The 15809-nt window shown below is 39.3% G+C and overlaps 1 protein-coding gene across 5 annotated transcripts in view; it reads left to right on the top strand.

Moving 5' to 3' along the window:
- The window catches only part of DYNC1LI2 (dynein cytoplasmic 1 light intermediate chain 2), a 29861-nt gene extending 23365 nt beyond the window's left edge, over nucleotides 1-6496 (top strand). For 4 of the 5 annotated variants that reach the window (XM_067302476.1, XM_067302475.1, XM_067302474.1 and 1 more), the window contains one exon: nucleotides 1295-4320. In XM_067302476.1, coding sequence (XP_067158577.1) covers nucleotides 1295-1401 — 107 coding nt within the window. In that variant the 3' untranslated portion in view covers nucleotides 1402-4320. Of the gene's footprint in view, nucleotides 1-1294; nucleotides 4321-6334 lie in introns of those variants that run through there. The other variant, XM_067302473.1, reaches the window with a different exon arrangement.
- The last annotated feature ends 9313 nt before the right edge of the window (nucleotides 6497-15809 follow it).

The raw sequence follows: 15809 nt of genomic DNA, 5'->3' as shown, positions 1-15809 counted from the left end.
GTTTAGGCCTACTTTTGTTTGAGATTTTTTGTTTGATTTTTAATGTTAGGGGGTTGTTGGGATTTTTGTGAATTTGTGTGTGTGTTTTGACTCAAGGTCTACTTAGTCTACAAAAAAAGGGTTTTGTGTTGTAAGTTATAAACACATTTATATTACAGTTAATATACTAATTTTTAAATTTAATGTAAGTACTGATGCTTTGAATAGATGCTATTAATAATACTGTGGCTTATGACTAGTGTTTAAATCTAAAACCTTTTCAGTGATTAAAGATAACCTTTTAACTTGGTTATGTCTTTGTACTTCGGAAAAAAAAACTTAAATCTCTAACAGTCAAGTCTTGCTGCCTTAATGTTTTCAGCATGTACCCTGGAAAAAATCCACCTAATATTTCACACACATTTGAGCTGGAAAACAGATGCTTGTTAAATTCTTTGGCTATGTAAGGAAGTGGTACATGGTTATATAATCTATTTTTTGTCTAAAAATGTAGCTTTTTAATCTTAAATGCTTGTATGCTGTGAGCATTAGAATATATTGTTCCAATTTTAGTGATTAATTTGTCTGTGGTTTTAAAATTTTCAAAATAAGCCAATTAACTCTAAACTGATAGTTCAGATAGAGAATTGGTACAAAGTTCTGAATCTAATATAAAAATGTAAGATACGCCTTTGCCTGAAATACTTCAGTGTGTCTGTTTCCAATTGAAGTCCTTTGAAATGAATTCTCTGAGATATTAAATGAATATGCAGTTCATGTCCCCTTTTTTAAGGGGAAGCATTGTCTGCTGGAATGAGAGTTCCTCCTATTAGCTGTTTGATATTAAAATTCAACAAGTATGGGTGTAACCAAACAAATATGATTTTTTTTCTTTTTGGGCAGGTGCCTTATGTACCTTAGAAGGCTTGTGATTAAAAACTAGGTTGTAATAAACTGCTTGCTATCTATGCTAATAATAGAATTGTGTGCAGATGATTTTTTTTAATAGAAAATTGTAAATGTGGTTGCTTTTAAAATGTCAGTTGCTATTGGATGTATCACAGATATTTTCATACTTTATGCTACTGTACAATTCAGCATTTCATCTCTTGGAAACAAATCAAGCCTTTAGTATTTGTAAGTCTTTCCATAAACATTACCTTGCATTGGCTCAGGCTCTGTGTTCTTTAGGTAGTGAAATAATAAATTAAATAACAAATTGACAGAAAAAAATGACTTTAAGAATACTTGTATTCGTTAGTTAAAACATTTCCTTGAAATTAGATTGCTTAAATCTTGTCATTTTTATTTTTAGGACAAAAAACAGTTTTGACAAATGTTCAAGAGGAATTGGACAGGATGACTCGCAAGCCAGACTCTATGGTAACAACAAACTCTCCTCCAACAGAAAATGAAGCTTGATAACGCTTAAAAATGCATATGTAAATGACCAAATAACTATGTATATTGATCTGATAAAACCAGGAATTTTCTGCTATGGCAGATGCTATCAGTTTTCTTGGGGCAGGGGAAATGAGCTTACTATGTCATTGCCTTGTCCCAGTAAAAAGTGCACATTCAGGAAGTTTGCATATAAAATCCCTCTGTATAAGATAACCATTTAGAGTTTATATAGGGCAATTCTTTTGATTTTGGAGGTAAGCAGGTGCAGCTGCATTTCCTGTTGTGAAAAGCACAGAGAGGCAAAATGCAGAATTCTTAGTAAAATACTACTACTGACTGCACACAAGGCAAGAAAGAGAAATGAAATCCTCTTTCAGAGTTAATGGAATTGGCTACTTGTATGTTTGCAAATGCATTATATACTTGGAAAGGTGGTGGTGGTGTAACAAAGCATTAACTAGATGAAAGAAGCCTAGGTAGGGAATGCAGCCCTAAAAGGGGAAACAGATCTGGTTCAGTAAGAAACTAGAATGTTGGATTGACTGGAGAGGAGCAATGTTATTAAATCCTGTGTTCCACACAGGGTAAATAATCACTGTTTTAAAAAGACTACTTTACATTGGAGATTTCCAAGCCAAACACTAAGCATCATGGGAACTTATTCTTGTTATAAACTTTTTTTTTTAGTTTTAAGAAAGTCTAAGAGTGTGGATGCCCTTTCTGGTGTAGCTGACAAAGGGAGAAACTATAACTTGTTTAGATCCAAGTGCCTGGCACAGCGTGTGATGTGTCTTTAGAAGGTGCTTGAACTTATTGTGCACTGTAGTACAAACAGTCACTGTTTGGTTTTATTTTAAAATCAGTAGTTTGGCAATTTGTATTTAATTTTAAATCCTGTTTTCTGATAGCTTCTGCCTTTTTTATGCCAAGAGGCTAGCCTATGAAGAATGGTGGGTGACATATCATTTTCCCATAATGAAATGTGCTACAGAATACTCAGTATTTTTTTTTCTTACTTTTTGTAACTAAATATTAGCTACCAGGCTAAAATTGATTCCTGCCTTACACCTATGGAGGTTTTTTAAAAACTTTCAAGGCCCTTGTTTCAACCACATCTGCTGCAGGTGCAGCCAACTCCAATTCTGAAGGTAACCTAAAAAGGTGTGAATGTGTACCTGATGAACATAGAGTCAATAACTGGTTTTGTATTTCCTTTAATGTAGCATTTCATTTGGAAAGATGGCTTGTGGTTGTCCCCACAGCTGTAACGGAGTTCTCTCCATGGTCACCTAAACCATCATTCTGTAAAATCAAACAAAACTGCTATGGTTACTGAAATGGCACTTTGGTTTTATATATGGTATGCTTGTTTTACATGTACACACTACCATAAATTAAAAATACCAAGCGTATTCTGTGCTCTTAATGCTGAGGGGAAAAACCACAATTTGAATTATGCAGAGTTTACTTTTTATTGATATGAACTTGTACTAAATTGGATGTCTGGATATAACTTCCCTAATATATATTGTTACTTAAATATACAGAATTAGATTGACCACTAACACAGTACTGGTTGTTAACTTCAAATCCTATGTTACATCAAGAGGCTGTTCTTGTAAGTCTGTCTAAATATTATCTAGAAAGCTAAGAGTATTTACTTGCCTCTTTGACAAACATTAACATAAGTATGTTATTTGTGCCAGTTTTTTGTTGAAAATATTATAATTTTTTTTACTTTTTTTTTTTAATAAAGGGTATGACCTCAAGTTATACAGTTGTCTAGATAACAGTTAAACTAAGACTGTGGATGGCTAGCACCATGTGAATGTACTTCCTGGTGTAATGGGTGCCAGTTGCAAGTTACTGCACCAGAAGAAGTAATTACATACTGTCCTTCTGACACTAAGAATTTAGACTGGAGACTAAAACATCAAAAGCAAGACAGGAACATTGAAAAAGTGTGATCATAATAGGATATAGTTTGAAAACCTCAGTACAAAACTGCTCTTTTTTTTTTTTTTTTTTGGTATTCTAACATGATAAGCACTTTCTCTAGCAGTATGGCTAAAACCTACAATTGAAGTATTTTCCATTTTTGTAAGAATGTTAAATTTACTAAAATTGATCGAAACTAATAATGTATGATAACATACCAGTTTTGCAGAAAGATGCTTCTGACAAAACAGAAACAGGTTTCTGGTTTCTAATTGCAAGTGAATGCTCCTAGTTTATTGAAAGAAAAGTTGTAAGTAATGTAGTGTCCTGTGGTTGCCAAAGTCTGTCAGCTTTGGTGAGCTGCACAATTGTTCTTCTGGTGTCTTCAAGCATTGGAACCAAAGGCCAAATTGCAAACAGCCTTTACATTTTTCAAGTGAAACTTCATTTTATTTGCAGATACACTTGTATGGTAGACTGTTTAAACTATTATATGACTATATTTATATGCATTATAGTGACTGCATCTACTGTTCATGTTTGAACTAAGAAAACAAAAGATGAAATCATTCAACTTGAAGCAATTAAAAAGTTTAAGGATTGGCCCTCCATAAAAATGCTATGGTTATGCTGCTTGATTTTAAGTTTGCACTTTTTTATTGGCATTTTAAAAAGCTGTTTAAACTGAACAGAATTTCATATTTTATTTAATTTAACTACGTTGAAAGTGACTGCTTTGTACATCATGAACTTAACAATATAAATGCTGTAAATGAAAGTTCACTGTCCTGTGTACTAAGGTTATTGGGGTTTTTTTGTTTTTTTTTTTTCCAACTTACAATTAGGACTGCAAATGTATCAAACACAAACCTTAGTCCAGTTGTATGGCTTTAACCAGGTGCAGTATGCAGTCATGTGGAATCTTGCTTTCTAGTGCTGGCAAAATGAGGACATGTCTTTAATTACTGGCTTCAATAAACATGAATCCAGACTGCTTTATGCTGTGCTTTGTTTGTTTGTTTTTAAGATCACCCTTCTATAGTTGTTTCTATGGGAGCAGAATATTAGTGAGTCCTGTGAACAGGAGAAATGAATAGGCTTACGCAGTTCACTGTGTGGAAGATATCTTAGTAACAGCTTCCTTCTTGGGAGGTCCTGTACCAGCCTTTGCTACTGCGACTCCTCTCTGGAATTCAGAGCATGCGTCTTGTGTAAATTAAGCCAAGCTGGTATAGCTACGTGTGCAGGCGGAGGTGTGCTAGCAATAGCTTATAACGTGAACAGTTATGTCAGCAAAACTGCTTTTGATGCAAAGTAATTTCTTTCATGCGAATTGGGAAGTAGTTGTATGTCTTCCCAGGTTAAAATGTATACCATATATTGTTGCTGGAATACTGTATCAAAGCAGAGCGTTGGCCTTAATTTTCCAGGATTAAATTCCAGGTTACCAGAATTTTAAGGAAGAAGTTACTGGTGCAGTGCAAATGCCTCATCCTCCAATAGCAAAGAAGAGTGTTCTCCCTTTGACAGGTGTAATGAGTTCTTCCTACTGAGCATAGAGGTAGTAGATTGACATAACTAGGATTTGTTTTTCCTGTTTTACTTCATTGTTACTTTAACTGGATGTCTGTATGTTCTGCTGCATAGGTTGAAGTTCTAGGTATTTAAGTGTTTCTTAAGTCACCTTATCTTTTGAAATAGAAATTGAGCAAGCTTATAGTTTCTAAAATAGTTTCTGTAGAAGTGAATCCTTATGAGGCCATGAAGCAATGATCATTTTAGAATTGTCCTAATGCTTCATGTTTGTAAAGATTTTATTAATGTACAGTAAAGGATTAAATGCTGTAAATTTTAAAAGGACTAAAATTAACATGGTATTTAGAAAAATACTTTGAATATATTAAGAGAATTATCTATTATATTAATTTGGGAGGTTTAAAAAAAAAACCTTGCAGGCAAACTAAATGAAGATTTAACCTTCAGATATGCTGAGGTTGAGGGTGACTTTCTTCAAAGAGACCATAACCATGGATAGAATTGGAAGAACACCCTTGTAATTTTTATGTTTACTTTGCTGTTGTTTATATATATATATATATATATATATATGTACTTTTTTTTAAAGGAAATGTCTCCGAATTAAAAAAAAAGAGGAAAAAAAGCCTTTCTGCTTTTAGCTGGCTAAAAAAATAATGGTTAGACCTTCCCTTTCCACTCCCCCAAATACAACAATGCACCTAAGAGTATGGTGCTGGCATTGTTTAGATATGACTGATGCAAAAGATTTGACTTGTCAGTATAGATTGGTATGTATCACTGTTGCCCTCTGAAATCGCTGTGTACTTTGAGACTCTTGTGGCTACGAATACCAGAGCACAAACCAGTTACTGGTGAGGTTTTATTTAAACTGTAAAAATAATTACATACTTGCAAGAGATCTGTGTGTGTTGTAAATAAGGGAAGAAATTAATTTTTTCTATTGCCTATGTTTGCAGACTTTATATGCGGCAGAGTCAACACGGCTAGTGATAACCTTTTTATCTGAAGAAAAAAAAATCTTTGACTCTCCTCTCCCCTGCTATTAATTATAATTATGTTCTATTGGAAGATATCCTTGTGTATTAGTATGAAAGAAAGCAGACATTGCTTTCAGATTCAGCTTCATCACTGAGAGACACCAAAGTTGGATTGAGAAGTTAACATTAATAGGTTTCTGTGGATGAAATGCTTTGAGTTCCAAAAGATGGTAGACTTGGGATCAGTGCCTGTAGATAATAAGGCTGCTTAATTTAGCACTGTAAGATGCTGTATTCATTACTTATAATGTCTTCTAAATTATTATTTTGTGGCAGAATTTTTTTAAGCCAAATATCCTCCAAAGAGCAAATTGCTTAAATTTTTCCCAAACAAAAGCAATGTCATTCACTTCTAAGACTTTTCTTAATATCGGTTAAATGTTTTCTTTCTATTTTTGAGTTGTTTTAATTGAGACACTTGGGTTCCTTTGTTTCAGAATGAAAGCTGAAATGGCAGTGTCCGACCCTAAAAGAAGAGAGTCCTTTCTGATCATGCACAAGGGAGCTGAATTAGGTTGCACAAGCTGCCTTTGAGTGTTTGACTTTTCGCTGTGAATATTCACTTAATGCAATTTTTGGTGCTTGTTTGTATTGTAACACTCAATGTAGCTTCTATGATGCAGGTGAAAATGTCATCCTTGTCTTAGACTTGCTAAATGCTTAAAAAAAAAATCCTTCAAAATATGCCAGAAGGGTGCTTGCAGCTAAAAAGTACTAGGAATATTTCTGTGTGAATATTCACAAGAACGCGCAGTATAATATTGAAGTTCTTGAGGAAAGGAAACATGGAATTCTAAATCTCTGGCACTCAGTTTACCACATTGAGTGTTCAAAAAAACAAGTGAGGGAATGAAGTGACAGTGTTAGAACTGAGTTGACAGAAAAGAGTGAATAAGACCACCGCAAAGATAGAGGATGGAGATGGCCATCGAGGCTTGGACCAGATCAAGTCCACGCCATGAGGTATGTATCATTCATCGGACTTTCTCACTAAGAGACTAGAGCATGGAGTGCTCCCTGCTTTGCACACTTTGCCCACATGGCTGGCTGTGATTTCTGTCTTGCCACATGTGGGCCATTTCTCCTGGGAAAGAGCCCTGCCAAGTTTTTGGTCTGACATCAACCTTTCGGCTCTCCTGCAAGGTAGACTGGGATAGGCAGTAAAGGCCCCAGCCAGGCACAGCAAGGTCACAGCATGGTCACGGTGCAAGTAGGACTGGTGGGCCTGTGTGATGGGAGGCAATGTATGCCTAAGCCAAGCCGCAAGGATTAAAGCCTATACCTGAAGACAGACTTAACGTGCGTTCTACATGCAAGGCAAACTTGGGTGTTCCACTCATGTTTAAATGACCGTATTGATCGTGTCTTAAGTATTAGGATAAAGGTGGAGATGTGTGTTATTTGCAGTGGTTGCTAGTACTTAGTGATTTATTATCAATATGAAAGTTTTCATTAAGCAAGTTAAAACTTCTCTCTTCCAGGTGAAGCAAGTGGTTATCCATGAAGGATTTTGTGCACTGACCGTACTTTGGAGATTGTTAGAAAGTGGAGGTGTTTGAAACTTCAGCTGCCCTGAAAGATTAAGCTACTATGCCCATACGCAGAGAGAAATAGGAAAAACTTCATTTTACTAAAGATCAGCCACTGATTGTGCAGAAAATCTCTTAAGTCCAATCAAAAGCAAAAAGGGCTAGGCTAAGCTCTTGGTACTTCATTAGCCAAACCCTGAACTGGACTTATCCAGCTTAGTTGTGGAGTCCAGTAAGGAGATCCATGTAGACTTTTATTTATTTATTTTTAATCTCTGCTGAGATTTTGCTACATGACTCAGCTCACAAATGCTCAACAGCTGTCACCTGACACTATCCTATCATAATAATTGTTAACTCTTCTTGTCGTGGGCTGGTTTTGAAGCAAACAAGTGGTATATTAGCCTTTGAGATATTTAAGGGGTTTGGGGGTCAGTGAATTAATGCTGCACTTTGTATATGTTATTAACCTTAGTTGTTAAACACAGGTTTATTTTCCTGGGAAAAGCACACATGCCCTGGAATAATACTGGGTTAGCAGTAGCCCACCTAGCTTAGCTGTTTCAGGATGCTTTGCTTTAAAAACAGGTGATACCTTGCAAAAATGTTATGCTGGGCTGAGAAATTGTCAGTGAAAGTGGCAAGATCTGAAATGCTTCAAATTTAGCAAGAGTCTATCAAAATCTCCCCAAACCACCTTTTAGTCGAACAGAAGGTGAATGAAACTTTTAAGCACAGCTCTTAAGATAATTTTGTCTCCCCCCTCCCTTTTTTTTTTTTAGCTTGATTTCTTCTGCTTTTGCATTTGTGCTGTCAATCCTATCCTACCCCCTCCTCAAAAATAACTTCTGCATCTTTTGGCCAACTTCAGTAAGTCAAGAAAGATCTCAGAGATAACTGAGTTAATACCGGTTGCATGAAAATCAGTGGCTTGGTGAAGAAGATAGATCCAAAGATTTCCTCTGCATAGGGAAAGATTGCCAAGTAAGTTTGGCTAGTCAGTACACAAGACGGGCCAAACAAAAATCTGTCAGTCTGCACACATGGAACTTGGCATAGCACTTGCTTTCTTTTGCTCAAGCAGTAGTTAGAGGATATAAATAGGAGTGCTAAGCCCTACTGTGTGTGAAAGGGGACCCTCCGGGGGGTGCTGGGTCATTTGGCTCAATAGGAGGGGTGAGGTGGGGAAGGTAGGAAGAGAAGACATAAGTCTGCAAGGAATCAGGATTTATTAGTTCCGCTGCATGCAGCTTCTTAGATTTGGGGCCATATGCCTGCCGTGAGTTTATAGCCAATGACGGAAGACTTCAAATTATTTTTCCTGTTTTAAAAAGAAAACTTCCCTTCCATGTTTTTATATATATATAGTCTTCCCTTACAGATCTTTTTATTTTATATATATATATATATATATGTATATAAATACACATATAAATAGATTTGTAAGGGAAGGAGCCAAATTAGCTGAATGTAAAGTTCTGTCATATGTAGGAATTTAAGTGCTGCTGCTAAAAAGAATAAATATTTTTTTCTTTGATCTACTATCATGTTAGCTGATGTTAGCAATAACTGTAGGTAAAACAAATTCAGAAGAATGATTAAAAAATTAACTTTCTTAAACATTTGCAGTGCTCCCCAAGAGCAGTGGATGGATTGGCTTGGTTATGTAACACCAAACACAGTGTTAAAGCAGTTGAGGTCAGTTGTTTTTGCTGGCCCATTTTGTCCACGGAAAGAAAGAATGTAGTGAGTGTACTTCATCTTTTTTAAAGCCTGCTAAGGGACCTTTAAAACTTTGCTTATGAAACAGGGTTTATATAATTCTTCTTCCTCCCCTTCAGCTCTCCACCTCCTCAAAAAATAAAAATTGGCTCTTTCCCTCCAAAGGCCTGCTATATCCTACACACTCCATCCTTTCTCTTGCTAAAAAAATACTGCATATCACAGGGACAGCGTGGCTGTACCCACACAGTCAGGGAGAACTACTGTTTTCTGACTGTTTTATGTCTCGGTGTTTTTATCCTATTACTGGAAGACAACTACCTTTTTTTTTCCCCCTCCTCTGGTCAGGGCTTTTCCCCCCCTTTTGTTCACTGAATTCTTGTAGTGCCATGAACACAGTAAACACTGCTGACAGTCTCCTTGCATACTTTTCAGTGTGCTTTATTATGCAGAATTCTTTCAAAAGAAATACAGCCCACAGTCTTGGCTGATTCCCAGCACTATTAAAGGTCCACTGGCACTTTTCTTAGGAATATGAGGTTTTGCTTCTGTTTTTTATAGAAATTAATTTCACCACCTAGCTATACAGAATGTCTGCTGCCCATCATCCCAGACATGGCTGCAAGGTTACCCCTATCTGGCATGTGCAGACTGCACGTTTCCTTAAAAGTTTTTGGAAGTGAAAGGAGTAAGTGACAACTTCACAAGTGATGAAGGTAGGGGGGAGAAAAAAAAAAAAAAGACTGTTAGAAACTACTGGAGCAGATTTTGGTTTCTAATGCTGGGGGAAAAAAATTACTCTTTGAATGGGCCATTGGTAATAGTATATAAAATCACATGGTTGAATGTAGGTTCATACATCTGGAAAGTAAGGGTCTAATTAATTTTATTGATGATGTTGCCTTTCTTGATTTCTTTTCTGAAATCAGGAAATGGTTCAATTCTGAAATAAGGTTCCCTGATGGTGATGGTGAAATTCCAGGGGTGAAATTCTCACCTGTCCCTTGAACAGATGAAACCAACCACATACAGCGCCCTGGGACAGGGCCTGGGGCGGCTTGCAGCCACCGCTGCCTTCTGGTCCCGGCTGTGAGACCTTATGGCTGTCCCGTGGTGCTCATCTTGGAGGAAATTGTTGCACACAGATAAAGGGCCTCTAGGGCCTTTCAGGGCTGCTCTGTTTATTTTTGAAAGCATGAGCGGACGGGGGTGTAGGTGAAGGTGTTCAAGTATGCATGCAGTAACGACTACAGGATATGAACAGGACTCACTAACGCTTCCTGTTAGCAGTTCTGCACTTTTTAACTAGAGCTTATTATTTTCATCCTTTGCACTTCAAAATCTTAAGCTTTACTCCTAAGAATTAAATAATTTTTATTACAAAATGAACTAACCAATTTTTTAGACCTATTAACTACAGTTTTTGCTAGAGGACATGCCCTCTAAGTTACGTTCTTTCTGTTTCTCAGTATCCTATCATGGATGACAGTAAAAAATTCAGTGTTAAATTTAGGACAAAATTTGAAAAATATTATTTTGAATTATAGTTTTTTACAGAGATTTTATGGACTAATCTTAGGAAGAAATTGCTGATGAATCAGGGTTTTAACTCCATTTTGTAGTAGAGCTGATGCCTTATTTCATGGCTTATGAACAGAATTTAGGTTTGCCTGCCCTGTGAACCTGAAAAGTATGAGCAAATCAGGTACGCTTATCCTATACACCCAACAACCCACAGACATAAGCCACAAGTGCAATCTGTCCTGAAGGTTTCTGGCGGTGAGCCAACAGATGCATCTGTTGTGCTGTCTTTCTCTAGAGTTATGCACTCTGAAGTACCCTGACATAGCCTAAAGATTTGAGAAACGGGCACTATGTTGTCAACCTGTGAAACTTTAAGGATGTTCAGTGGAAGAAGCTTTTACAGGTTGCCCTTCAAATTAATTTCCTTGTCTTTCCTTCCCTCTGCTTCTCTTTGTACTTTCCTCTGTTGATGATACTGTGCTTTGACTCCTAGCTGAATAATTCAGTTCTCTGCAAGGTAATGGCTAGTGTTGCTGGGCTGGAGCTATGTGAGTGACAGACAGCGCTGTCTCGTCCTGGGAGGCTGCACATTGCTTCTTCAGCCGTGGTCGGGCACGGCAAGGGAGGACTCATTGTACCTTTGAGCCATGACCATCCCCTAGCAGAGGGAGATTAACTGGCTGTGCCAGTCTCCACCCCTGCATTCACTGAAACGGGTCCCTGGGAGACCTTTATTGTTATATATTGTACGAATTTCTAACTCTGACTCAGCAAAACTATTTGCCTCCTTCCTGTGCTGCCTGTAGCTACAGAATCAATGTGTGCATGCCACACTCTTACACCATGAAAACAGACCGTCTCCTGAACTAACGCACTTAAAAGTACCAGACATTTTCCTAAAGCAAGTTCTTTATTAGCCTTCAGGGTTGGTTGGTTTTTTGTTTAGTTTTTTTTTTTCTGAACTGAAAAGTTGAGGCAGCTTCAGAATTTTTTACATTGAGATATTCAAGGAAAAAAACCCTACTCTTCTATGCCAGAGTTAAACTCTAATCACTGCTCAGCTCTCCTGGAATTTGGCAGCATACCAGTGTTCCTTCCCTTTGGTAGGTCATGTGGAAATACTGGAGCACTTTCTTAAAGAACCTCTCTGCTCTTTTCAGGTACTTGCACAGATGTAACTTTCCTGTTTGAATTGGATTCTAATGCCTTTAGCACTCCTAACCAGCCTTTCCCCCAAGTAAGCACCATTCAAATCTACAAAATTTTACATATAAACATTAAAATACTTCAAATATCTTAAAACTACATAAATGCAACTTTTAAAATCGGGTTTTAATTTGATATTCATATTCAATTGCAATAGGATCGCATACTTTAATCTTGAAAATAAAATTTAAAAGTGCTTAATGAGCTCACAAGGAGTTCACAAGTTTATTCAAGGCCGTTTATTAAAGGCTGTGTGAACAGCTGGTAGATGAGAATTGTTTTGTTCAGTCTGATCAGTAATAATATGTAGATTCTTTTCCCACTGTTTTTTATGCCTAAATTATCAAGTGGTTTCAGTCTATCACCACAGTCCTGGAGATTTTCTGATGGGAAATTTTTAATTCAGTCAAAGCTGGCTTAACTGTTTGGTGAAAATGCAGATCTCCAATCGCTTAATTATAATGTCTATGAATAGCATAGGCTTCCTCCCCTCTGTTCTATTCCTTGCTTGTTTCCACGGTTAAGGCAAACTTGAGCTGGATGTGAAGCCTTTCCTGAACACTGTGCTCTGTTTATTAGTTTGATGCTGTGGTGGTGTCTTGGGTGCTGGTCATTGACCCGGTTCCCCATTTTACAAGTCTTGGTATGCATACACACGGTGAAATGGCGGGCTCTGCTTGAAAGGCTCATTACTTGTAAAAACAAAGTTATCTCAAAGCAGTATGATCTGCCTTGGACGAATGCAATGACCTTTTTTACTGGATCAATACTCTTATTTACATATTAAATGTAGACTTCTTTTTCCCCTTCAAGTGCTACAGAGCAGACTAAAAAGGTGCCGTATCAGGCAAGAATGTGTGTAAAGGATTCCTTTGTTCGGTGTTGGCAGAAACCTCAGGAGCCCTTGCCAAGTCTGTCCAGCCCACCCACCCTTCCACGAGGACGCCAAGAAATCCCCCGCTATGGCTCGGTGTTGGCTTTATGCCATGTACAGTGAGGGGGAAGCACACTGCGCGGATTACGGTGCCGAAGGGGACACCGTGGCGGCGGATGGCGATGCCAATATCCTGCAGCCCCCAGGAGCTGCCTGGAGAGTCTGCGAAACCTCGGCCAGTGACACTGTCAACGGGCACAGAAAACAAGTCTCGCAGTTGCTCAAACAACACTTTCAATATTCAGAGCACAGAGAGCACTTACTGTGCTTTCCTCTCACGAGGTAGGCAATTAACTCCCTAAAGAGCAGAGGTTTTTCAATGTTTCTACAATTTGCAGCATTCTCAAAATGCTCTGATGATTTTAAATACATTTAGACTTTTTGTCCTCCATTTTATCGGAAAAACTAAGCAATTAAGAAGTTTGCTGAAGGTTGCGCAGGCTAAGTCAAGAAGCAGAATCAAGATCTCTTACCACCTCGCCCTTTTCTTAAATCACTCAACCATCTCTCCCCTCATCCTTCATTTGCCTCCTCAGACATCTTTTGGTCCTCCTCCAACATGCTGATGTGTTTTGGTTGGGACCACAAACAGTACATCAAAATAATGTTCACTGGGTATTTAAAAAATGTTTTCATTATTATGCTCACTGTGTAAAAACACCACTGCAGCCCTTCAAAACAAATGGTAAATGTCTCGTTACAGGCAAATGTGGAAACCAACCCTGTGTTTCTGAAACGACTGTGCAGTCTTAAGTTAAAAAGAATCCAGAAAAGCTCTTGTAAGTGGCAGCCACCTAGCCATGATATTTCCTGCAAAAAAGCAGCTTTGTGAGACTTCTAATATCCCCAGAGTTATACAAGAACTGAAATAAGAAACTGTAAAAACCTGTTAGTCCCTCACAGCCGGCCCAGTGCCAATGCAGGATTTTCCCCTTATATTTATGATTTCATATTGTTAGGCTAGTTTTACATGACCCAAGCAACAGAGGTTTCCATCCTTGGAAATGTTTCCACGTTGAGGTTTGTTTTTTGTTTTTTTTTGTTTTTTTTTGTTTTTGCTTCTCCTGCCATTTGTCCTTCACCAAAGAGGTAGAAATGTTTGTTTTCTTAAGCATATATCCTAACTCTCCCTGAGATTATCAGCCTCTTACAGCATGAGGGTGCACCAGAGAAACTATGAACTGACTTTTACTGGCTTGATAATTTCAATTACTTCTCCAGGTGACCAAGCAATGACTGTTAATGGTAGACCAAAAAAAGTCTCTTTCTCCATCCAAGGTTCTGTGGATGCTCTTTGATTCTGTCGCTTTGACCCTACTTCTTGGGATCTTTTATAGACAGACCAAAGAAAAGAAGAAAAATAGCTTGAAAGCAAAAAATATGCGGTACCAGGCAGAACCCTCTAAAAAAGCTGAAAGGGACTTTGAGAGAACTGAAAGGGAAAGAAGACGCAAAACGCAAAGCTAACTGGAAAAGAAATCACGGGGGCGATAATCCGCAGTGTCCTTGGAAAACAGGCAGAAAAACTGTAGCAGCAAGAGCCCTTGCTCAGAGGCATGGGGAAGCTGCGAGGAGGATTAATGCATGTGAAAATCCATTACTAGAAACGTGAAAGAAGAGCAAGCAACGTAGACCGTCAAGGGAAGGAACAGGAATAGGGATCTGGCCGTTAAAGGCAGCGGCTCGCAGGGGACAATAACGATAACTCCCTGAATCCCAGCTCAGCCTATTGTGTGACACGCGCTCACTCCCTGTGCGTGTGTATGTGCATATATATATATATATAAAATATATATATGTATGTTAGATGGCTTCAGCTGCATTTGATGTAAATGTATTTGTCAGGTTATGTTGCCCATTTCTCCTTATTTACGGTGACACAGCAAGAGAAAAAGAGTGTCTCTCCAAAAAGTGATTTGGAGCCTGTTTTGCATTTCCTTGGTAAACTTTGGTATTTAAAACAATGCTTAAAAACATTTCTAACACTCACAGAAGAATTCCTTGAAGATTTTCAGTGTTCAAACTACTACAAGCAGGTACAGCTTGAAACAGTACCTGAGAAGTGTGAACTATTTTATATATCTCAAAGTATAAAGTGTGAATTATAAATATTTTAAAAATTCAGTATTGTTGACTTTTTCATTGTTAGCATTAACACCAAAGTAAAAAAAAAAAAAAAAAGCAATAATCTGCTAATGCCTTCCAACGTGCCAAAACCACCAGGAAGCAGCAGCTGGAGCCGAGGGACACTCGCTCACAAGTCACGGGCAATGTAAGATTCTGTGAGGCAGGAAAAAATACTCTGACACAAACATTTGAGATACCGATGAGTTTATGTATAACCTTTTCTCAGTACATTCAAATTAAGTCGATTTAAATTCCTGACAAAAGATGCGGGAAAGCCGCCAAAACAGTTAAAGCAAGGGAGGCGCTAGCGCGGCTGACGCTCGTTTTCAGCCTTCTGTGAAACGGGGCAGTTCCACGGGAAACGTTCAGCGCGCCACAAGCGCGAGCGGGGCTGCGGCGGCCCCCGCGCGAGGCGGCTGGGCGCGGGCGGCAGCGGAGGAGCCGCGGGCAGGTGCCGCCGGGCGGGGCAGGTGCGGGCGGGGCGGGGCGGGCCCGCCTCTCTCCGCCCTTTCCGCTGCGCGCAGGGGGAGGAGCAGCAGCCGGCCGTGGCGGTAGCGGCAGCAGCAGCAGCAACTTCCCCGGCCGGAGCTGCCGTGCCGGGACCGGGGGAGGGGAGCGAGCCGCGCCGCGCCCCGCCGCACCGTCCCGGGGGCCGGGTCGCGCCGCGGCGGCCCCGGGCTTGGCGGCTTCTCCGCGGGGCGGGCGGGCGAGGGCGCCCCCGTGCGGCGGGGCCGAGTGCTGCGCGGCCGGACCGGGGCCAGCACCATGGTGCCCGCGCTGCCCCGGCGCCCCTCCGCCTGAGCGGGCGGCGCGCCCCGGCGCCCGGCGCTGCCATGCAGCCGGCGCTCCGCTAGGCGAGCGCGGCTCCGG

The sequence above is a fragment of the Apteryx mantelli genome, chromosome 10, assembly GCF_036417845.1.
Source record: "Apteryx mantelli isolate bAptMan1 chromosome 10, bAptMan1.hap1, whole genome shotgun sequence".
Lineage (NCBI taxonomy): Eukaryota > Metazoa > Chordata > Aves > Apterygiformes > Apterygidae > Apteryx > Apteryx mantelli.
Note: the sequence above shows the minus strand (reverse complement) of the source record. Positions and strands in the feature narration are given on the sequence as shown.